The sequence below is a fragment of the Arachis hypogaea genome, chromosome 11 (genome assembly GCF_003086295.3).
Source record: "Arachis hypogaea cultivar Tifrunner chromosome 11, arahy.Tifrunner.gnm2.J5K5, whole genome shotgun sequence".
Lineage (NCBI taxonomy): Eukaryota > Viridiplantae > Streptophyta > Magnoliopsida > Fabales > Fabaceae > Arachis > Arachis hypogaea.
The window spans coordinates 5393518-5417397 of record NC_092046.1 but is presented as its reverse complement, the minus strand read 5'-3'; the positions used below and the strand labels follow the sequence as shown (position 1 = coordinate 5417397).

The window sequence follows — 23880 nt, the reverse complement described above, 5'->3', positions numbered from 1 at the left end:
ATATGCATATAACAGTCCTAAAACTATCATTGCATGATTTGAAAAGGTTTCAACTTTGCTTTTTCAGGTGAAAGATTGGGGGTGTGGCTTGTTCTCTTTCCAACTGTTTATTTATCAGTAGGAATTGCAAATGCATTGATCCTTATAGGAGGGGAAACCATGAAACTCTTCTTCCAAATAGTTTGTGGTCCAATGTGACCTCAAATCCTTTAGGTTGGCTTCTAAATTTTTTGAAAGGTATTAGTGCTGCTCGTATAAAAGAAATGCAACAAAATCTTTGCAAGGTTTGTATTCTGGGTTATGTACAGTCTTTTGCTGCTGAAACCTTGCAAAAACTTTCTACTGTTTCCCAATGCCAATGGCAAGTTTAAGCATAATTTATGTCCCGTGCAATATAACCACTAATCACCCTGCATATTTGTTATTTTTCTAAAATTGATATTTAGTTGAATGTCTTGCTTTCCTATTTGGCATTAATTGCTTTTATTTTGTTTTCCAGTACTCAATGCATTTCCTGTATCCTTGTCCAGCTCAACCATTGGGTCCTGAAGACTTGGTTTGGAGAATGGTTTGTTACTTTCTGTTTTGATATTTTTCGATATGCTTGACCCTCAGTATTCCTAGACTGCTTCTTTTAGGAACTGAATGGCATTGTTCTCCTTTAACTATGGTATTGTTCTGTTTATGATGATGCTACAGATGGCTGGGAAGGTGGTGAAGCTTCATTCCCGAAGATCACAACGTGTAGTTCAAGGGTATGAAAAAGAAGAAGAAGAGATGAAGTCGAAGAGGAGATGAATTATATGAAAATTTGGGGATTTAGGGTTACATATAATACGAAGGACCAACATGGGTACAAATTGGAAATTAGCCAGCTCAGCTAGCCATTGGACCCTCCAGCGTGGCAATTTGAGGCCACGTCAGCGCTCCGGTGATGACTCATCACCTAAAATATGGCTAAGGACTACTTTGAGTGCTCGGAGCTCTATCTGGAGGACTATAATGGGGAAATCAGGATCTTAGGGATTATTATGGGTATTTGCGTGAATCTCAGGGATGACTATGGGTATTTACTCCAATTCCTCTAGTTCTTCTAATTGATTGACATTGTCAAAAATTATAAGAACCTTTAAATTATACAGCCTATTTGTTACAATCTCGAATATTTCAAAAGAACTGTACATCTTTAGTTTTCCTCTGTTAAGAGTTTGGCAAAGAATTTGCTTTTGAACTGCCATAGCACCACCATCTTGATATAATTTGCTTATGTTTTCAATAAAACAATAACGTTCAAACTGATAAAAAATTCTGTCATACAAGACAGTAGCAGAAATTATTTTGAACTGACATAGCACCACCAAAAATTTTTTGCTATCATATAAGAATTTATTTTTGAACAATGTTTTTAGTTTCATATAACAGTAATAGTAACATACTAAGAATTTTGATAATAAGCCAATCAGAATCTGTGATGAACCGATGGTTGAATGAGGAATAAATAATTTCAAATTATAAGGAAAAATCAAATATTAACTAGCCACTAGATAGAATATGCAAATTAAGATAATAATAATTTCAACAATAGATAAATGCATTGCACAAGAATAAGGGTAGATAATAACAATTTCAACAATAGATAAATGTATTTCAACACTAGATAGGATATGCAAATTATGATAACTTGGCAGTTCAATTCTTAAATGGAGGAGAACTTGGCAGCAACAATAACAACAAAGTGGAGGAGTGCAAAATCAACACAATATAGATAAATAAACGCACATGCCCTAACAAAAACAACAAACAACACCATATTTAACGGCTAAAAAAGATGGACTCAGAGAACTGAAGAAATAACAGAGAACATCAAAATTGATCTTTTTCTTTTCCAAACCCTTACTTTAACAGAGACAACGCGGTTAACAACCCAGCACATTAGCAATGACGACGATTGTGCTCAGTGGATCGGAGGCGATTTGGTTTCTCCGTGAGGAAAATATTACCAACAACGTGTTATATCAGAGCCATTGAAGAGTAGGAGAAGAAGAAGATGGGTAGAAATTGGAGTTTAACGTTATAGATAGAATGATACACCACTTGACGTCATTTTGGCCAAAACACATGCCAAAAATAATACGACGTCGTTTTTGGAGTGCCAGCGTGGCAGGAATCGATTCACCTCAGCTTTCCGATGGCTAGTGATGAACGAAAACTGCTTGAGGGACTACTGTGAGTCCTAGAGTGCAATTTCAAGGACTAAATTGAGTTACTATTAACTTCAGGGACCAATATGAGGCTCGAGTACAACTTTAGGGACCACTTTGAGACTTAATTCCAACAATGTTGATTGCACTAATGAGACAGATGTAGAAGAAGTGGCAAATGTACTAGCAAGCCAACATCTGTTTGGGGAGCCGTCTTCTATGCACATTTTGGACCTTACGGCTTTGAATGCACCGGAGTTTTTTGAGTATGCAAATACTGGTATGTGAATATAATATTAGTAGAGTATATTTATATTTTGCTGTACTATAAGATGATGATTCTATTGTGGTTGCTAATTGTAATGTATAATTGGTTTTTGTGTTATTGTTGCAGACCCACCTATTGTTGCAGACGACGAATTTATTATTGGGATAGAATTCAGTTCTAGAGAGATTGTGATCGCGGCCATCAAAGACTATATGATTCGTAAAGGAGTTGACTACCGGGTATACGAGTCTAAGCCAATGTCATTTTATGCCAAATGTGTACAATATGGAAATAATTGTGATTGGCTTATCAGGGCTAGTTTGATTCGAAATAAATATTATTGGAAAATAAGACGTTATAATGGTAGCCACACCTACACCAGATCTATTATTTCTCAAGACCACTGCAAGTTGAACTCAGACACAATCGTAGAAACGATAAAGTCATTAGTGGAAGCTGACCACCCATCTCTGAAAGTGTGATCTGTGAATGTAGATGTTCAGGAAAAGTTCAATTACACGGTGAGCTACCGCAAAGCATGGTTGGTAAAACAAAAAGTCGTTGAGAAGATTTTTGGTGGTTAGGAGGCATCATATGAGGCTCTGCCAACATGGTTTGAAGCTATGTGTAAAAAAGAACCAGCAGCAGTTATGCAATTCGAAACGGTGCTTGTCTATCGAGGGGATGAGTTGACTCAGGATATCCGAGTATTACAGCGAGTGTTATGGAGTTTTTACCTTTGCATTAGAGCATTCAGACATTGTAAATCAGTTGTGTAGGTAGATGGCATACACTTATATAAAAAATACAAGGGAGTTCTGATAGTTGCAATATCACAAGATGACAACGAAAATATTGTGTCTATTGTCTTTGCCATTGTCGAAGGGGAGACTACTGATGCATGGTACTTTTTTCTTTCTAATTTGAGAAGACGTGTCGTGATTCGGGATGATGTGGGTCTTATTTTTTATCGTTATGAGTCTATTACTTCAGTCATAGCCCATAGCAATGGAGCATGGGATCCTCCGAGAGTTATTTATATGCATTGTATTAGGCACATAGCAGTGAACTTCTTGAGAAATTCCAAGACACCGTATTTGCAAAAGCTTATTGTCAACATAGGTATATAACATTTAACATTACAGAGGTTTGAATCTTTTTTATAGTGTGTAAATTCCTAATATCGTTTTTTGAAACAGGCTATTCTAGGACAGTTCATGAATTTAATACGTGATACCAATGACTACATGACCGCGATGAGGTATATACTCGGTGGTTGGATAGAATCTCTCGCCATCAGGAAGCATTCAGCAAGCATTCAGGTTAGTATATTTGATAGGTGAAACGAGGTGTTCGAGGTCTATGAGATGCCATCGGGTATGGAGTACGCAATCGATCTATGCCACTGGCAGTGTGATTGTGGTGATTTTCAGGTGGATCGGATTCCATGTCTCCATATGTTTGCATGTTGTGCGAACCAACGCTTGGATTGGCAAGTTTATGTGATTGAGGTTTACCGGATGCATTAGGTTAGAAAGGTCTGTAGAGCCAGGTTTAGGCCACTGGAAAACCCAACTACATGGTCAGTGGTTGAAGGACCAAGGATGATACCTAATCCTAGCCTCAGGCGAGTGTGGAAAGGGCGTCCAAAAATCACTCGATTCTTGAATGAAATGGACATACGCGAGATGCGTGCTCCAAGGCGGTGTAGGCTTTGTGGTGCGGAGGGTCACAATTGTAGTAGATGTCCTTATAGGGGTGGATCAAGTGCATGGGGCAATGTTCTAAATAGTTAGTGGTTGAGGTGATAACGTATGTGTCACACCATTTTAGTGCCCAATGAGAATGCCTAATTGGTATATTCTCTGTTTGCGTTCGATTGTCAATTTATGTTCTAATTTTTTGTATAGTTTAAATCCTCCCGTGAAGTCTCACTTTAACTACAAAGCAAGCAAAATAGTCTCTGATACATCAAATTTAACATAGTTCAATGTACTAGATTAAAGTCTTAACAATAGCAAACCACAATAACAATAAAGTTCAACATAATCCATGTTTTGAATCATGATAGATAAAAACAACATAGTTCTAAATGAAACAAACCACAATAACAATAAAGTCTAACATAGTCCATGTTTTCAAACACGATAAAAAATAACATAGTCATAAAAATGACAACCTAAACGAGGAGATACTACTTGCTAAACTTGCTCTTTACTACCTTTGCCATACTCTTCATTTTTCTACCAACATTCTTCTTGATTGTTGCTGGAGTAAACCGGTTATGACTTCTTCGCAAAGGATCAATCCATAAGTCATAACCCTTATTGCAAACACATCTAATACCTATACAATGATACACAATAATAATGACATCAACAAGGAGTTGCACATACGTGAATTAAAGATAAATCCTACCCAGAACACAACCATGCATTACTAATAAATTCAGATGTATGGAGTTAAAGTTAACACAATTTATAATACCTGTGGCGGGTGTACACACATCCTTAACTACCACATCATCATCATCATCATCCTCAGTGTTGTCATTATCATCATCAGCATCCTCGTCGTCATTGTCATCCACCTTATCACGGGGTGCATTCACTAAGGTGCATATAAAGGCATCTGCCTCTGGCTCCTCGTCCTCCACCTTGACCTCCTCCTGAATTGTTGCTGCAACCGTGTTAAAGATCAAAACGAGGTATGCTCCCACTAGGACCTGTGGGACGGACAAATTCAACTCCTCGACCGAGACCACTCCTACCTAAGTCAAAGGAGAATGACTCTTAGATGGATCCCCAGAATGCCCAGCATCGATGGCATGTGAAGTCTTGAATCAAAAGACATGCGGCCATGCACCACTTCAAATGGTCTGTCATCTTGATGTTGGAGGATTTGCCTTTGACCTGGATAACTACCCCACTGTGATTGATCTGCATCATAAAAAAACTCTAAATTTGGTTTATAGCAGCTTGGTCCATTTTAGGGATAAAGAACTGTTGTTGGTCCACTTGAGGAGAAAACAACATCCCAGGATCCTGAAGAACTTGTTGTTGTGGAACTGGTTGTGCTTGTGGTTGTAACTGTAACTGTGGCGGCGCTGGTTGTTCACTAGGAGTATTACCTTCGCCCAAGTGCAAGTGACTAGAAAATTCACTTCTGTACCAACTCATGTAAAACTCAGACGCATCATAAGTAATGACTGGATTAAGATCCTTAAGTCGGCGATCATATTGGTCTTGCCATATTGAAATCCACTTATCGTGCGCTACAATCCAATTCAAATTTTTAGGACCTGTCAATACATTGTTATGCGCACCACCAAGATTCTTTGCAGCTCCAAGAATGCCTTGTTGCATACCGAACTGTCACATCACCCTGTCAGAGGAGAAGCACTGGACCATCTAGGTCCTTACAATCAAAACGTGATGTCCAATATAATGATCGATACAGATAGACAAGACATGCTGAACCCCCAACTAAATTTACTTATCTACGCGAAAATTACGGAGCAATGGTAGAAATTTTCAATATACTCCATTGCTATATTTATCACAGAACAAGGTTGTACCAAACAACAACATAATATGAGCTTTTATATACCTTTGTATAACAACAATATCAGTCAAGTCTGTATTATTTTTATACCTCCTAAGTCATGTCAACTTAATGAAATTTTTCCGACAATCACTCCCTGTGGGTGCACTTTTCAAATTGATCCGTGCACTTATCCACTGTCTAGGAGGCTCTGACTGCTTATCGTTAATCCTGAAAGTGGCATGCCATTGCTTTGAAGACCAAAAATCATTGCTACATCCTCCAAAATTATTGTGCATTCACTAGCTGAAAGATGAAAGATATGTATATCTGGATGTTATCTTTTAATTAAGACTATCAACATTGCCAAATGTCCTTGTATTCTTTCCATGCAAGATATTTGTCCAAACTCAATCTTTTTAGAAATTCAACGGCAATTGAATCACAAGGTTCTAGCATGTTCATGTCTAAGTTTCAATAATTTTAAACCCTAAAAAAAAATGTTAACAATAAAAAATAAATTTCCAACATATGATATATACTTTTTAAACATTTACAAAATTACTGGATAAAAATTAATATTTCTCTTTTAAAAAATTATAGCACATAACCTAAAATCTTAACTACTCATCAGATCAATATATATTCAACTAGTGTTTGTTTTAATTTATATATATTGAACCAAGCACAGAATATTAAATATTCAACGATTTAGCTAGTGTTTGTTTTAATGATGTACTATTTTTTATATTTTTTAATAATGAAATGATAGATAAAATATTTTTTAAATTGATCGAATTTTATTTAAACATATAAAAATGTTTGTTTAAGTATTAGTCACTCAAAAAAGTTCATAACATAATATTTTTCTACTCATTACACATTGTTAACTCTTAAGCATTATCTAATACATTAAAAACATAACAAATGTAACAAATTCCTGGGTAAACATCAACAATTAATAATAACACGTTAGGGTGAAGTTTATTGAAACTGTATTATTAATCCTACATACATTAAAAAAATTATTTCACATACTGTAACTAGAATTAGTCACATCATTTTTTTATACATAAACGTATTAACCAAATAACTATAATTAATCACATCATCATAAGCATGTTAACCAAATAACTGCAGTAATAATAAACATTTTAATTAAACTAAATTTTTAAACTACACTATTAATACTAATATACCAAATATAAGTCTTCAAACAACATTAACGACTAAATTCTTATTTTAGTATTTGAGATTCACGTGATTACCTATTTTAGTCTTTAAAATTAAAAATTATTTATAGTGGTCTTCTAGATTTAGATTTGGATATTAATTTGGTCCCTCAACCTTTTCTAGTAATGACTCAGTAAATTAAATGGAGTGTTGAAGTGACACTCTTCCTACTACGTAGACGCTGTAATGACTAGCTGACATAGCAAGATTTATATTTTGGACCTAACTTGGTCCCTGAAATCATAACTTCTGCATCCTCGTCCTCCTTTTCCCCCTAACTTCTCCATCCTCCTCCTCCTCCTCCTTCCCTTTCTTCTCCTTCTTCTCCTAACTTATGCTCAAATAGAGAGAGAGCATCTCCAAACATTCCAGTCTAAAAATACCCGGTGACCATAATATTCCAAGAAACAATATCCTTCAACTTTGTTCTTTCAAAAATCCTGTTTACTTGATCCATCTTACCACACTTGGTATACATGTCAACAATAACATTCTCCACAAAAAACATCATCCACCAACCCACTCCCAACAAGAAACCTATAAAGTTGTTTCCCCTACATCAAAGAACCAACAAAAGTGAAAACAGGAAGTATGTCAACAAGGCTCACAAGATCTGGTGACAACCAATAACGAGTGGTCATTTCAACAAACAATTGAAGTGCTGTATTTGTCTCAAAAGCACGAGAATAAGCAGATGTAATGGAATTCTAAGACACAAAGTCCTGGATGCCCCTTTGGCACAATTCATCAAACATGTTGTGTGCGTCTTGGACAGAGCCACGCCCATGGTACATGCCAACCACAGCATTATAAACGAAGACATTAGAGTCGAAGCCAGATCGTAGAACAACAGTGTGGAAAAAAATGCGGGCAAAGAAAGAGGAAATATCATCACAGGCCTTAGAGACAAAAGAGAAGGCGTAGTGGTTAGGGGTCTACCCATGATCCCTCATCTAATGGTAGAGGGCAACGGCGTCGTGAGGGTCCCGTGATGAAGAGAGCGCCTTATAAGTTGATCCCACCAGAAAACAGAAAGCGACGATCGGGGCGAGGGTGAGGAGGAGGACAGTGGCACGGACGGTGGAGCTGAGGGCAATGATTGTGGCAATGAGGTGGTGTGTGAAGTAGTGGAAAAGGCCCTGCAATGTGACTTGTTGCAGGAGCTTGGCATGGGTTAGGAAACTGCATTATTTCAAGATTGTAGGATTGACTATGACAGTGAAACAAGAATAGAGGTGAATAGTGATGAGTTGTGGGAGCGATAGTTGCAATGGCAAAAGAAGAAGGAGGTGGAGGAGGAGGATGGTGTAGAAGTTAGGGTTTCATGGACCAAATTGGGTCCAAAATACAAATCTTGCCATGTCAGTTAGCCATTGCAGTGTCCACGTGGCAGGAATGGTGCCACTCCAGCACTCCATTTGCTGAATCATTGTCGGAAAGAGTCGAGTGAGAGACCAAATTAGTGCCCGAACTTGAATTTGGAGGATCACTATAGGTAATTTTGAATCTCGGAAACCAAAATGGATAATCGCGTGAATCTCAGGGACCAAAATGGAGATTTAGTCCAACATTAACTAATACTAATTAACACTAAAACTAATTATCACTAATATTAAAAAAATAATTTACATATTTTGGATATGTAAACATTCAATCATGTGTTTTTCAGGTTTAGTAAGATTACGTGTCCCCATTTTTTCTTTAAATTTTGTCTTTCACGGTAGGAGTAAATTTTTTTTCTCTTAGTTAAACTAATGGTGAAAAAGGTGAAAGTAAAAAAGTGAATGTAAAAATGAAGTTCGTTTCACTAAATTTTGTTCTTTAGTTTGTAGAGTCATGGGAGAGATAGAAAAGAGAGTGTAACACATGAAACCCCATCTCTCCACCCAACTAACATGCATGCTCCATGCGTGTCCGAGGAACATACAATTCGAAAAAAATTTCCCCCTCTTTTGGATTCATTGCATGAACGGTCAATCCAAAAAATCCCCCCCCCCCCATAAACATGGATTACATATCAATCGACCATTTCGGAAAAAAACTCCTACCTCAATACTAAATTTGTTCTTTACGTTTAAGGATAATCCTGTTTTGATTCTTAACGTTTAAAGTGTCCTATTTGAATCCAAAAAAGTTTCATTTAGCTTCAATATAGTCTCACTGTGAGGTCAAAGTTAAATAATTAACGGAATGTCCTACATGACAGCAGTATAAGAACAAAATCGATAATATGGAGAACAAGTACAAGCTCTAAAGACACAAAATCAGTCGTAGATGCATCAATACATTTATGATTTATTTATCATTTTTCTTACAATTTGAATGAAATATTTTCTATAGAACTAAGGAGAATGATAAATAAATGTATTGATGCATCCACGGTTGATTTTGTGCTTTAGAGCTTGTACTTGTTCTCTAAATTATCGATTTTGTTCTTATACTACTGTCATATAGAATATTTCGTTAATTATTTAACTTTGACCTCACGGTGAGACTAAATTGAAACTAAATAAAACTTTTTTAGATTCAAATAGGATACTTTAAATTTTAAGGACCAAAATAGGATTACATCTTAATACTTTACCCTTTATTTTATAAATTTTATAAAAAATAATCATTTTTTTATAAAACCAAATATATTTTTTTATTTAATAATTTATTAGTGATTTTTTTTATACATGTAACAACTAACAAACCTTGTTTATGAAATCATAAGACGTCAATTTTTGTGGAAAGGGACCCTCACCCATGAAATAGATTGATGGCCTACATGCTGAAAAGTTTATGTACATGGAAACAAATCTTCACAAAATTCTTGTTAGTAACGTTTTGGGCGTGGAGTTATAACCTCCACGGAACTCAAAAACTTGACTTGGTAAACAAAAACTAAAGAATTAATTTTTGTAATTATTTTATGAAATATAAAACACATGCACACTTAGACTGTGTAACATTTGAATATTGTTATAATATCAAGAACTATTACATTTAAGAATCATTATATGTTACTTTCATATCAATGGTTTTAAATTTTAATACGTATTTAATTTGTATGACTGTATACATTATTATTAGTCTAAATAATTTTAGATAGATATTTAATTATATATTATTATATCATATAAAAATATTTAACGGAAAAAGTTATTAACTTAAAAATTCATACGAAACAAGAAATTAGTTATCGATTTTTAGCCGATGAATATTTGAGGATTATGTCTAGTGACCTAAAAAAATTTAGATAATTATTTAAAAATATATAATTAAATGACAATATTAGAAGAAGAATTACTACCCAAAATTAAATTAAATTAAAGAACATTTGTTTCTATGGTATCCTAAAATCCTAAGATTGCCTCTAAAATGGATTTAAGATACACAATTTTTTTTTTATATTTAGCTTTGTACTGTTACCTCAGTTAAAATATTTGATTGAAAATTTCATTAATTTAAGACATACAAATAATTATTAAGAAAACGGATATAATAATGAGGATAGTCCTAAAAACACTTATAAAATACGGATTCAAGATACACAGAATTTGTTTGGAATAAGTAACATACCTACATAGATCCTTACATAAAATTTGGGTGTTTCGGAGAAAGATGCAAAATATAAACAAATTACAAAACCTTAATTAATTTCCAAACACAAAAGCCAAAAACAAAAAAATTATCTTGTTTTAAAAGCATATACCGTATTCTTTTGTGCTCCTCTTTATATATCCCTAAAAAAAACCAAACCAAACTAAGCAAAGTAACCCACCCACCCATACCAACTTTTTGAATTCCCAATTTTACCCCTTAAACCATTCACAGGTGAAAAAAGGAAAAAAAACAGAACAATACCGGCCACCGGAGAGATGAATCTCCGGCGATCCCCTTTCCCCCTCCCCACCCTCCTCCTTCTCTTCCTCCTCCTGTCTCCCATCTCAGCCACCACCACCGCCAACCTCCACCGCAAAAAAACCCACAAAATCAACGGCCCAATCAAGACCGTGGTGGTCCTCGTCATGGAGAACCGCTCCTTCGACCACGTCCTCGGGTGGCTCAAGAAGACCCGACCCGATATCGACGGTCTAACCGGAACCGAATCGAACCGCATAACCGCCAACGACCTCTCCTCACCTTCAATTCCCGTCACCGACGACGCAATCTTCATCGATTCGGATCCTGGTCACTCCTTCCAAGCGATTCGCGAACAAATCTTCGGCTCAAATGACACGTCAGCAAACCCCGCACCAATGAACGGTTTCGCGCAACAAGCAGAAAACCAGCTCAAAGGAATGTCGAGAACCGTTATGAGCGGGTTCAAGCCGGAGCGGCTTCCGATTTACACTGAGTTGGCGAACGAGTTCGGCGTTTTCGACAAGTGGTTTGCGTCGGTTCCCGCGTCGACTCAGCCGAATCGGTTCTACGTTCACTCTGCAACCTCGCACGGTGCCATGAGCAATGTGAGCAAATATAATACACTATTTTTTTTCCTTTTTCATAAAATTTCCATTTCTATTTATAATTAAAACAATACCGTATGGTATTCAATACTCGTATTCGTATTTGTGTAACGTAGGTGAGGAAGGACCTTATTGAAGGGTTCCCGCAGAGGACAATCTTCGATTCGCTGAACGATAACGGACTCACGTTTGGGATTTACTACCAGAATATTCCCGCCACTCTGTTCTTCAAATCGCTCAGGAAGATCAAGAACGTTGTCAATTTCCATAGCTACGCCTTGAAATTCAAGTGAGCGATGTTTTAGTTTTTACTCATTCGTTAGGGTTTAATTTTGAAGTAGGAAAGTTTGTTCCTTGTTTTTGGTACGGTTTCTTATTTTGGGGAGAAAAAATCGTTTTTTTCACAGTGGATAAAAAAGTAAAATGATATATTTTTTACTTTAAAAATGGACTTTCCGAGACATTTTCTTATGATAAACATCTTTTTTTTTTCTTGAAGATAAATTTATTGTATTTCTTAAATTCCTCTTTAATTTATTAAATATAGAGCTTAAAATGCTTGATTTTCTTTATTAAAGTGTTAGAAATATTTTTAGGTATATTTGTTAATTGTTAGCATGATATACTATTTTAAGAAATTAATTTTGAAAAATAATTGATTTTTTCCCCGAAAAATTATTGAGCTGAGGAGTCTTTGATTATAAGCTATTTACCCGATAGTAGTTGAAATTGAACTGTGAGTTTGTGATAGTGAGACTAGTACAAACTCAAGATTCAACTGCAATAAATATTTTTACATTGGCAATGCATAAAAGAGTAACTCCATAAATTTTTCTTGTATATCGATATTAATATTATTATTGATTATTAAAAAAAGTAATTTATTTTAGATTTGAAACAATTCATTATTTTATTGTCTTTTTTATTTTAAAATATTCCTCGAATAATAAATTTTCACAAGTTTGATTTACTAGGAAACAAGAGGAAGGACGGTTTAATCTTATTCATAAGTTATATTATTTGGAGGAGTAAGATTTTCCCAATTCATGTGTTATTATTAATATATTATATATATTGAAGAAAAAAAACTAAAGTTTTGAATAATAAAAGGTGAGGTATTCTTGATATATATATACACTGAAATCTTTAGTAACTAAAGAAAATCAGGCAAAAATAGTTATAACTTGTCTTATTTAGTATTTATTAATTGTCATGACACTTAATAAATACTAAATAAGGTAAGTTATGGATATTTTACCCATATATATATATATAGAAAGCTTATTTGGTCAAAAAATTTTAAGGTAAACAAATTTAGGAAAGAAATTGCTTTTCAAGAATTAAAAAAATAATATATCCTAAATTCTTATAGAATTAATATTATTCTTATAAAATAGATAAATAGATTAATTACAATAAAATATTTTCATAAGAAGTTAAAACCGTAAAAATATATCTACATGCACTAGTGTGTCATTTAATAGGTTTAATAATTTATTGTGTCATTTTCATTTTTTAAAATTAAAATTGTGAATATTTTACTAGATGGTGCATGAAATTATTCTTAAAAAAAATTGATATAATTTGCACCATTATCTAGTAAAAATCAAGAAAATAGTCAATAGGGTCTCTCTGTATGTAATTGCTCATCTTGACATGATTTTTATGATTTCTATTAGATAATACTGTTGAAATATTTTACGCGCATGAAAATTTGTTTAAAAAGCTTATTTTTTTTCCAAATAATATATTTTATTTTTTTGAAAGAATATATTTTCCTAAACAATTTATTGCAAAATATGCTCTAGGTCCCATGCTAAGAAGGGGAAGCTTCCAAATTATGTGGTGGTGGAGCAGAGGTACTTTGACGTTAAGCTTTCCCCAGCAAACGATGACCACCCTTCGCATGATGTGGCAGAGGGGCAGAGGTTCGTGAAGGAGGTGTATGAGATCCTCAGGAAGAGCCCTCAGTGGAAGGAGATGGCAATTCTGATCACATATGATGAGCATGGAGGGTTCTATGACCATGTGCCTACCCCTGTGGAAGGTGTCCCTAACCCTGATGGGATCATTGGGCCTGACCCTTATTACTTCCGCTTTAATAGGTTGGGTGTCAGGGTCCCTACCTTCTTAATTTCCCCTTGGATTGAAAAGGGTACAGGTCAGTTTTGTAACTTGTGAATTATGGAATATTTTGCTGGTGTATCATTTTATGGGGTGGTGTTTTCTTAATTATTGCTACTTTTGGTGGTTCTGAATTTTTAGGATGTTTTTCTTTCAGCTTTTTCTAAATAGTGATTATGAAATTTTAATTTTGCGCTATAAAGCCTAAAGTTTTGACAATAGAATTATTGAGAAGCTGTTCTTGAAAACTTATGCTATGAAGTAGAAAACAATTTTGTTTTAGATTTTTATATTTTTAATTTTTCTGAGAAATATATGGAAAAAGATTTTTCCCCCTTTAAAAAACTGAAACAAACACACCATTAATGTCATCCAGTGACTTAATTGGTTTGGACGGATTAAATTGAATTGAATCGTAATGACTGTTAGTGAGCCTGATCCCTGCAAAAAATCATGTCAGCTGGTAAAATGAGTCGGAACCAATGTGCCAGCTCTGCCGACTTCGACTTGAAAGAGTGGGAGAGTTCAATAAAATTATAAAAACATGGCTTGTTTAGAAGTGGGTAGTTTTGGCTCGGGTCGGATAACTCACAAGTTAGACGGGTTTGTACCGAGTGGGACAAGTTGGCCCATTTGGCCTTTTCTGTTTGTTTGCTTAGCTTTATCTTTGTTTTATTTCTTTAAATAATTGCATATGGTGATGACTGATGATGGTGTTGATGAAGTAAATAAAAAGAATTATGGTAGTGGTATTAGACTATTAGGTGAAGGAATGAATAGTGTGCAAATTTTCAGCTTTCTTTTTTTTAATATCTCCCCTAGTTTTTGTTTTTCTGGAGTGGAGTACATTGAAAGTTTTTTGGCTTTGCTGCATTTGACTTTAGTGACTTTGGCTTGTCACCAATTTATTTTTTAATTGTTAGTATGGAAAATCCAATGTGGAATGGGATATTTCTTTGTACCTTAGGGCCAGCTTGATCTATACTTTTCATGGTGTACAGATGTTTAGGTTTATCTGTTTGATGATGGTATTTTGTAGATATAACTATTTGTTTGGCATAGTTCTACTTCTATGTACCTTTAGACTTGGTTCAATTATACTTCTGCTTGAAGCTGTACAAATTTTTAGGTTTATCTGGTTAATGATGGTGGCTGTAGACATAATTATTTAGTTGGGTTAATTCTATGTACCTTAGACTTGGCTGAAATATACTTTTGCATCAAATTGTACAATTGACTAGTTTTCTCTCTTTGATGATTGTATTTTTGTAGACACAAGTATTTTATTACTTATCAGTTATATGGGACTGTGTACTTGCTTTGGTTTAAGTCATTTTGGGTCTTTGCATAGGATTTATAATTATATGGTGTGTTGGCAGATCTAAAGAGTTTTGACATACAGATTTTCTACTGTTGCGTGATTCTAGTCACTTTACAGTTGATGGGAAAATTTTGCATTACTTTGAAATTATGTACTGAATTTCATACTTCTATGTGCTTCTGACATGTGGTACTGAGAACTAATTTTGGCCTTCTTTGTGTATACTGATTAATTAGTTTAGATCCTTATCCTTCCAAAAGGTTGGATCTATCAAACCACTTTTCTGTTGATGCAATAACTGTACTTGGATAGTCATAAGCTGTGCCTTGTAACCCAAGTTTTAATTGTTTTGACAAGTTTAACTCTTGTTTAGGGGAGTTTTTAAGCATAAGCTGACACTTAATTGTTTGGCAGTGATTCATGAACCTGATGGGCCAACACCAACTTCTCAATATGAACATTCATCTGTTCCTGCCACAGTAAAGAAGCTTTTCAATTTGAACTCCAATTTTTTAACAAAAAGAGATGCCTGGGCCGGTACCTTTGAAAAATACTTCAACATTCGAGATACTTCTCGTGATGATTGTCCAGGTTTGTCTCTGCCTTTTTTATTGTTTCATCCTACACAGTGAACTTGGCACACTCTACTGGTAGTAAAATTAATCTGTAACCAGTTATAGTCTGGACTACTCATTAAAGCAACATTTTGATGAGCTCAAGATACTTGTCCATTTTGTGTGAATATGATGAATATCTTATTAGCCCTCCTCGAACTTGTTCTTTTGCTGGTGGGTGGGTTAGTTAGGCTGTGTTTGGTTAGTGGGGGGAGACAGATGGGACACAAACATAGAGACACAATAGTGATAGACTCAGCTGGATGGATCTGGGCAGCGTATGGTGATGGTGGTGGAAGAGGAAGCAGCAGCATGGAGGAATGAAAAGGAAGGAAAATGTAGTAGGTATTGGTGATGATGAGAGTAGAAGTGCAATTTAGAATTTTTTAGGGACAAAATTGTAATAAATATTTGTGTCTCATATCCGGTTTTTGCATCTCACCATTTTGAAAAGAACATTGAAGACATGTATGCATCCACTTGTGTGCTCCTATGTCCATAAAAAATCTGTCTCAACAAACAAATGGTGGACATGTACCACCGCATTCATGTCTCTGGTAGACGAAGACACTAACCATAGACAATCTTAGGTATTAGGCTTGCAATGGACAAACAGCTTTTTCTTCCAACAGAGTCTCTGATGTGTTATGAAGAGGCATTAAGGCAATACCGGCGATTTCTAAATGCAGTCCTGGAAACTTCCTGTTTGTCTTTTTGCACTAATGGCAATATTAAATGAGTAAGTTTCCGCTTTTGGCTCTAGCTCAGAAGTGGGTTTGGAAGTATTGTGAAGAGAAAATGGTGCAGCTTTACATACAATAATCCAAAACAAATAATACAAATATTGGGCTGTCTCAACAGAAAATCATATCAAGAGTCAGAAATAACGAAAAAGTCTAATATCTCCAGTTTTTTTTTTTTTTTTTGTGTTTAGCAAATCAGACAAAAAAAAAAGTATAATAAATCGACATTTTACCCTCGTCGGACCAATGTGGACTTCTGACAAAAAGTCGCCCATGGCGGCAGACTGACGGTGGTTGTGGGGGGTAGCGAGTCAAATATTTTCCGTGTTCCATGTCTACTGAACTCACTTGTTGGGAATATTGGAAGTAAATAAATTATTTTGTATTCCCGTTTATGGCTGTTGTTTTGTCATGTTCTATATCCTAGTTCCTTTTGAAACTAGTCATATTCTTGATATCCAAATTTCAAGGTTTTTATTAACACTATTTGTATTGTTGTTTTCTACTTGCAGAGACACTTGCGGATGTGAGTAGTGATCTAAGGCCATTCGGAGCAAGGGAAGACACAAGTCTCTCAGAGTTCCAAGTGGAACTGATCCAGCTTGCATCTCAGCTCAATGGTGACCATGTACTCAACTCTTATCCAAACATTGGCAAGACTATGACAGTGAGAGAAGCTAACAAGTATGCAGAAGATGCAGTGAAGAGGTTCCTTGAGGCTGGAAAAGCTGCTCTCAAAGCTGGAGCTAATGAATCAGCCATTGTCACAATGAGGCCTTCACTCACTAGCAGAGTTCCTGTGGAAGCTCACCACGGTGGTTTGGAATCTTACTGATTCTTTTCACAAAATCAGCTGTAAATATATGTATTAAAATGTTAGGTTTTAGATTCCATGTTAAATTTAGGAAAGGGTTTTTGGGGAGAAGGGGGGATGCAAAAATGGGTTCTGAATGTTATTTTCTATTTAAGAACATTGACCAGTTAACTGATTAATGATGCTCAATATGAACAATCAGTTATTGGCCCTATTAATCACTTTGATGGTTGATTGTTCTTGAATGAAAGGAACATTACTGTGAACGAAATCTTAAAATTTATATTATGTGGTTCCTAGGTAAGGCTGGAGATAAAATTTCTAGGAATATATTGTAGTGGCTAGAATTATAACTTACTAAGCAAAACATTATGTACTGTGCGTAGTGTTATAAATTTATATGAAGCTTTAATGTTAGAGGAGCTTATTGTTTATGCTAAATTTGTGATATATTTAATTTTGTTATTCTTATAGGACTTAAGTTTGTGATACATTGCACGAGCTTTTTAATTTTGTTATTCTTAATTTTGTTATTCTATCCAATTATATGAATAGAATTATGCATGCTAATAAAAAGCCTAATGAAAATTATATTAAAAAAAATAAAAACTTATAGTACTGAAGAAATTATATTGTTGAGCAAGAGAAATGAAATCGTAATAACAACAGACAATTTGCAATCCTTGCAAGAACTAAAATATCTGCGCTTTTGGCTTCCGACTGCAGCGCCCTATCCAAGCCTGAAATGTATAGGAGGACTTGCAAGAAAGCAAAGGTCACATGAACTCAGGTCCCAGCTATGGATGCAGCCTTAACTAGCTACTGTAAAGGGAGAAGAGGGGATTATACACATATTGTCAAGGCTTTGTGGTATAATTACAAATGCTGGTCCACGAACTCAAGAAATTATGCTGCTAGAAAGCTAATTCTAGTAATTCGAAAGGGTGGTAATTTTGGTATCTATTGTGAGTCTAGAAAGCAGAATATGTAGTAATCTTGAACCTTATGGTGTAATTTCTTTAAAATTTTATTCCATTAATTTAAAAGAATTATGTTGTGTACACCAAAATTAACCACTAATATAAAATATATATTAGAATATAAATACATATTAAAAATAAATTAAACTACACATATATTTATACACAAATATATTAGTGGTTAATTTTAATGTAGACTAGCACTTTTGAATTCAAAAATGTTTAGATTCAAACTTTTTTTTATAGCTATACATATATGAAAAAAAAATATTTGAAAAGTAAAATTTTCACCAAAAAACTTCTCAATATCCTATATTTTACCAAAAAAGGGCCCAGAGGGCTACGAACGGCCGGACCACCCAGCACCCACCCGACCCGGATATCATTCGCAATCAGTTCCAGTAGCCCGCCGTTCCTCCTTTGCTGCCGATTCAAGCTCGAACCCTGGCCACCCACGTCTATTGCCTACATACAACTTAATCCCGTTCCGGTTCGGTGCAAACTCCGCCGGAAAGTCTCTCCTATTCCTACTGAAAGCTCTGCCGCGCATCTCCGACAAGACCGTCCCCTCTCCATGGCCATCTCGAGCTTCGGTTTGCTTCTGCTCTCTCCGATTCTATGTTGTATCGAATTCTGTTGAGCCGGCGCGCAGTCCACCTCCGGCCTAGGCGTAATCCACGGTGGTTCCAGGTTCTCCTCGCCGCTTCCCACGTTTGGAAAGTTCGTCTACGCCCCCTCTGTAGTCTGTATTATTTACGTTTTTTTTTTTTGGTCATGCTGTGTATTATTTAGTTAAAGACAGGTAAAATAATAATAAAAAAATTCAAAAGATAGTGGGCTTAGCCCAATTCAACATTTTCAGCCTGGCCCATCTCATGGACAGGTCTCGATTTTTCTCGCATTTTCTCTTTCTCTTTCGCACACTATTTTTGTTCTCGCCATTCTCTTTTTCGCTGCCCAATTCTTTTCTCCATTCCAGTTAAGCGACACCGTTCAAGCCTTCACTTCTCAGTTCTCAGCACAGGTTAGCTCAACACCGCTTATTCTTATGTGTTGCACGGCAAAATTTTCAATTTTTCATGTTCATGTTCATTTTTCTATATTTGTTTCAGCATAGTGATTTTTGTTCAAGCTTGATCTCTGTGATTGTGGATTAAGCAGTTCGTCATGTATGTTGTTAGCATTTCTTTTATTTAATTTTTTTTGTTTAATTTAAATGAATAAAGAAAGAAAATTCGAATTTGATGCTTTTACAGAATGGATATCGTTGAAACAAAGTGAAAATTGTATAGGTTCGGGTTTTTTCGGTGTTGCAGCTGTTAGTGGTGTGTACTGGTTTAACGGTGATTTTCAGTATTAAGGGGGCTTTAGAGTAATTACGCTGTATTAGGACTTATTTTTGAAAATATGTTTGGGTTTTCTTTGTTGTTATCATGGGCTCATGGCTTAGAGAATTTATTCAGTTTATAATATCAACCATGGCAACATCATCATTTCAATCACAATAATGATAGATGATGATCCGGATTTATGAATTTGAATGTTTTAGATTTGGGTTGTAGAGAACTTAAGTTCAATGCGATTTTGTTTATTTTTGCTTAATCCTCTTGTGATGATATTTAAATTTGAGAAATGTTAGGGACCAATCCTTTTTATTAATATTAGCTAGCATTTGGCCAACACTTTATTTTTATATTATTAAAATTTAAGATTTAGAGTTTAAGGCTTAGAAGTTAGGACTTAGGATTTAGAATGGTGACCAAACAATCAGGCAAACATGATAAAATGTTGTTGGTCATATAGCATAGCTTTTTAACTTTTACTTTAATGATGTTATTTATCAATTTAATTGATTGTGACACATGTTTAGCCTTTGGACAGTAGAGTTTAGAGTGTAGACTATGTCTATTATTTTCAATTTAATTGAATGTGTGTGATCATGGATGATGTTCTTTCTCTCCCAGAATTTGTATATGCGGTATCTAAATTGATAATATTTTATCTATATTTGTTGAAATAGTGGCCATCCTACTATCTGCTTTCTTGATATAGCATTTTCGGGACTGGCCACTCCCCACCACTCTTCGGGTTACTAATTTACTATTATGATGTCAAATTCAAACCATAGATTGAACTACTTAATGCTGTATCCATCATTATTCTGATTCTACTTTTGTTTCATATAGGATTTGACCTGTGTTATATATATGGTTTAATAATAAGCCATTGTTTTGCATAAATATTTTATTGTGAAACAAAACTAAGTAGTTTGGTATTAATGCTTCTCAGGCTCTCAGCCTGAGACATTAGTTCTGACTCCTTGCACTTCATATGTTCTTGTGATATTAATCTAATGATTATGTTGCAAAGTTGTATACTGTGGTGTCTATAAATAATTGAGCTGGTATATTTGTTACTTCCAGCGATGTACAGGCAATTCGTTTAATAGTAATACTAATGGATACTTGACCTGTCACTTTATTTTTCCGGGATGTCAGCTAGATAAAATGGAAGTTTTATATATGTATATATATTCGTTTCTGGTAATCAGTTATCTATTGTGATTGTTGACTATTCTCATTATGCATTTTCCACTTACAAGACCTTGTTGTATCCAGTCTAAGGAAGAAACCATTTGAGCCTATGACTTGAATAGGTTCACGATTTTATTGCCTAATGCATTTTGCATACTTTGTTGGCATTTGATCAGAAATTGCTAATTTACTCATCTAAACAATGAAGCTATCCCAATATTTTGCTTGTAGATTTGGTATTTTACCTTGTTTTGCAAGTGTTAATAGTATTTTACTGAGCTCCTTTCATGTTATTCAAATTGCAGTTTGGTTAGAGGTTATCTATATACTCGCCATCTAGCAGGGTGTTGAGAATATGGCCAAGCATCATCCTGATTTGATTATGTGCCGAAAGCAGCCAGGAATTGCCATTGGACGACTTTGTGAGAAATGCGATGGCAAGTGTGTGATTTGCGACTCTTACGTGCGTCCTTGTACACTTGTCCGGGTTTGTGACGAATGCAACTATGGCTCATTTCAGGGCCGCTGCGTCATATGTGGAGGGGTGGGAATATCTGATGCTTACTACTGCAAGGAATGCACACAGCAGGAGAAAGATAGGGATGGCTGCCCCAAAATTGTTAATTTAGGGAGTGCCAAAACCGATTTATTCTATGAACGCAAGAAGTATGGTTTTAAGAAAAGATGATGAAGGTGTAAGAGTGAGATATTTTAATCTGTCTAAAACTGTTTTGTATGTACTTCCTGAGATATCATATTAGAACCGTTGGAGTTGAGACTTTGAGCATAGAACTATATTTTCTTATGCAATTGTTGGTGATGTAAGTGCATGACTTGTTTACTAAGGATCATGCAATTAATGGAATGATTTGAACAAGTTCAGGTACTGTGCTGTGAATTGTGTGCAATTTTGAGGGAAAGATTATTTGGTAAATGGATTAAGAAAAATAGTATTTATGCTGTTAAGAACACTATTTATTGTTTAATTTGTTAGTAATAGTAGTACGCTTTTTAATATTGCAGTGTTATTGTCTCATCATGTGATTGATACTCAAAGAAAGAAGGTCAAAATTAAGTACTCACATTGAATCCTCAAGAAATTTTAAGAACAAATTCTTTGTTTTGAGATTTGAAAACTCTCAAGTTATCTTTTTACTAATTCTCTCGCATTAGTAGTACTAGTGTATGTTCCGTGCTTTGCATGGGATAATAAACATAAAATTATATAAAATTTTGTATTGAAAAAATTAAACGATATATATATATATATAATTTAAAAATATTAAAAATAATTAACATTTATCTTAATTAATTTGAATTGGTTAAGTGGTCATGTTTGAGTAAATATAAGAGTATGAATCTCGTCTTGTGTATTGCAATCTATTAGCTAGTGACAAATCCTTAATAAATGGAGCATCAATATTAATCATTAATTTGCCAAGTTAGGAAATGCCGTAAAAATAATAGTATTTGTCCTTAAAGTAGAATAATTTCTCATTGATAGCAATACTTATGGAGATTTGTCTTTGTTAAAATTTACCTACGACAATTTTATTTGTTGATATCATATTTATTTTTTAAGTCAAAACATTATAATCACCATTGTTATATGTTAAAATTTCACATTTTATGACATGATTTTCAAGTTTTCAAATTTATAGACTTACGTCATTACAAAAATTATTAGATTGATTAATATTTCTTGGTAACATTACCGGAACACTATCGTTGAGTATTAGTTAGTGTGAAGAAAAACCAATAATAACTTTTGTTATTCAATATATAACTTATTCTAGAATAATGCTACAAATCCAAATCTTTTGTTAACCTAGTCTAACCAAGTTTGTCAAACATCACAAAAATTAGTTATGGCTAGCATTATTTCAAGTCTTATTGTTTAATTTGGTTAAACTTGATTCATAAAAAGACGTGAATATGTCGCATTACTCTTTATTCTATTGGAAAATAAATTAGTATTTTCTAAAATGGTAAGTACATTTTCTTCCAATTTCTTACACTGTTTATTTGACAATATTTGCCATTAAAAAAATAACAAATGATCACACTATCTTACATGTACAAAGTAATTTTTTATCTTGAAATTAATTTTGGTTAATGACATAAAATTCAAAATAATTTTTTATTTTCTTACTCAAATTTAAATTTGAATTCAGAATTAGTTAACAACTCATCTTTTTTTAATTTCAATAACAAAAATTTTAATATATATATATATATATATATATATATATATATATATACACACGTAAATAATAATATCTAATGTATTAATTATTTATTTTTTTGATAGGCTAATATATAATTTATTGAGGGTCGATTTATTGTCCAAATTTTTTTTTTTATAAATTTTGTAATATGTAAAAATAGTGATATTATTTTTATTATTATTTAAAAAATTATTCATAATTTTTTTATTACGTAACTAACTTAATTAATAACTTTTATTATTATTTTTTTAGTAAAAAAATATCAGTTTATACTATTTATATATTTTTTAATACTAATAAGTAGGTATTTGTACTATTATACGTATTGTCCTAGATGATGACTTAATTTATTTATTTTGTATGTTAAACAATATAGATAATATCTTGTATTTTAAATTCATTAAATATTAAGAGAACAATTATACAATAAATCATATAAATATCTTTACAAAAAATAAAAAAATTATTTTCATATATAATAATTATTGATATATGTAGTGTTATGTATATATTAAGATTATTTATTTTATTTATATGAGTAATTATTATTATTTTTACTTTTTTATTACATTAGTAAATAATATTTAAAACTAAAAGAGAGAAAAAAAGATAATTAAATTTTTTTTAATTTGAATTAAATTTTTTTGTAAATATATCTAACTTTTTTTATATACTGAATGTTATAATATTTAATAATATAGTATTTATACAACAATAACTCAAAATATTAATCTAAAATATACTTGGACCAGTAAGATCTCAAAGTAAGAAAGATCAACCTAAGTCTATTGTTAAGGTCTCAAATCCAACTTAGATTCATTAC

At 33.8% G+C, this 23880-nt stretch overlaps 2 protein-coding genes and 1 long non-coding RNA gene across 4 annotated transcripts; 2 read left to right on the top strand and 1 right to left on the bottom strand.

The window, feature by feature from the left end:
* The first annotated feature begins 10757 nt into the window (after nt 1-10757).
* On the top strand, nt 10758-17756 carry LOC112720013 (non-specific phospholipase C1). The gene is made up of 5 exons (XM_025770803.3): nt 10758-11699; nt 11816-11988; nt 13508-13860; nt 15559-15735; nt 17014-17756. Exons 1-5 carry the CDS (start codon nt 11109-11111, stop codon nt 17334-17336), a joined length of 1617 nt encoding a protein of 538 aa, XP_025626588.1. The 5' UTR covers nt 10758-11108; the 3' UTR covers nt 17337-17756.
* A 129-nt stretch (nt 17757-17885) lies between these two features.
* Nucleotides 17886-19058, bottom strand: LOC112720015 (uncharacterized). The gene is made up of 2 exons (XR_003161990.2): nt 18617-19058; nt 17886-18137 (listed from the first exon to the last, which is right to left on the bottom strand). It is a non-coding gene; the product is annotated as an uncharacterized lncRNA (long non-coding RNA).
* A 113-nt stretch (nt 19059-19171) lies between these two features.
* Nucleotides 19172-21706, top strand: LOC112720014 (PHD finger-like domain-containing protein 5A). 2 transcript variants are annotated; one of them, XM_025770804.2, is made up of 2 exons: nt 19172-19319; nt 21135-21706. In XM_025770804.2, the coding sequence occupies exon 2, from the start codon at nt 21185-21187 to the stop codon at nt 21515-21517; it is 333 nt and encodes a 110-aa protein (XP_025626589.1). In that variant the 5' UTR covers nt 19172-19319; nt 21135-21184; the 3' UTR covers nt 21518-21706. The 2 variants fall into 2 exon arrangements, with proteins under 2 accessions (XP_025626589.1, XP_072062463.1); XM_072206362.1 differs by lacking the exon at nt 19172-19319 and adding an exon at nt 19444-19464.
* Nucleotides 21707-23880: the final 2174 nt, after the last annotated feature.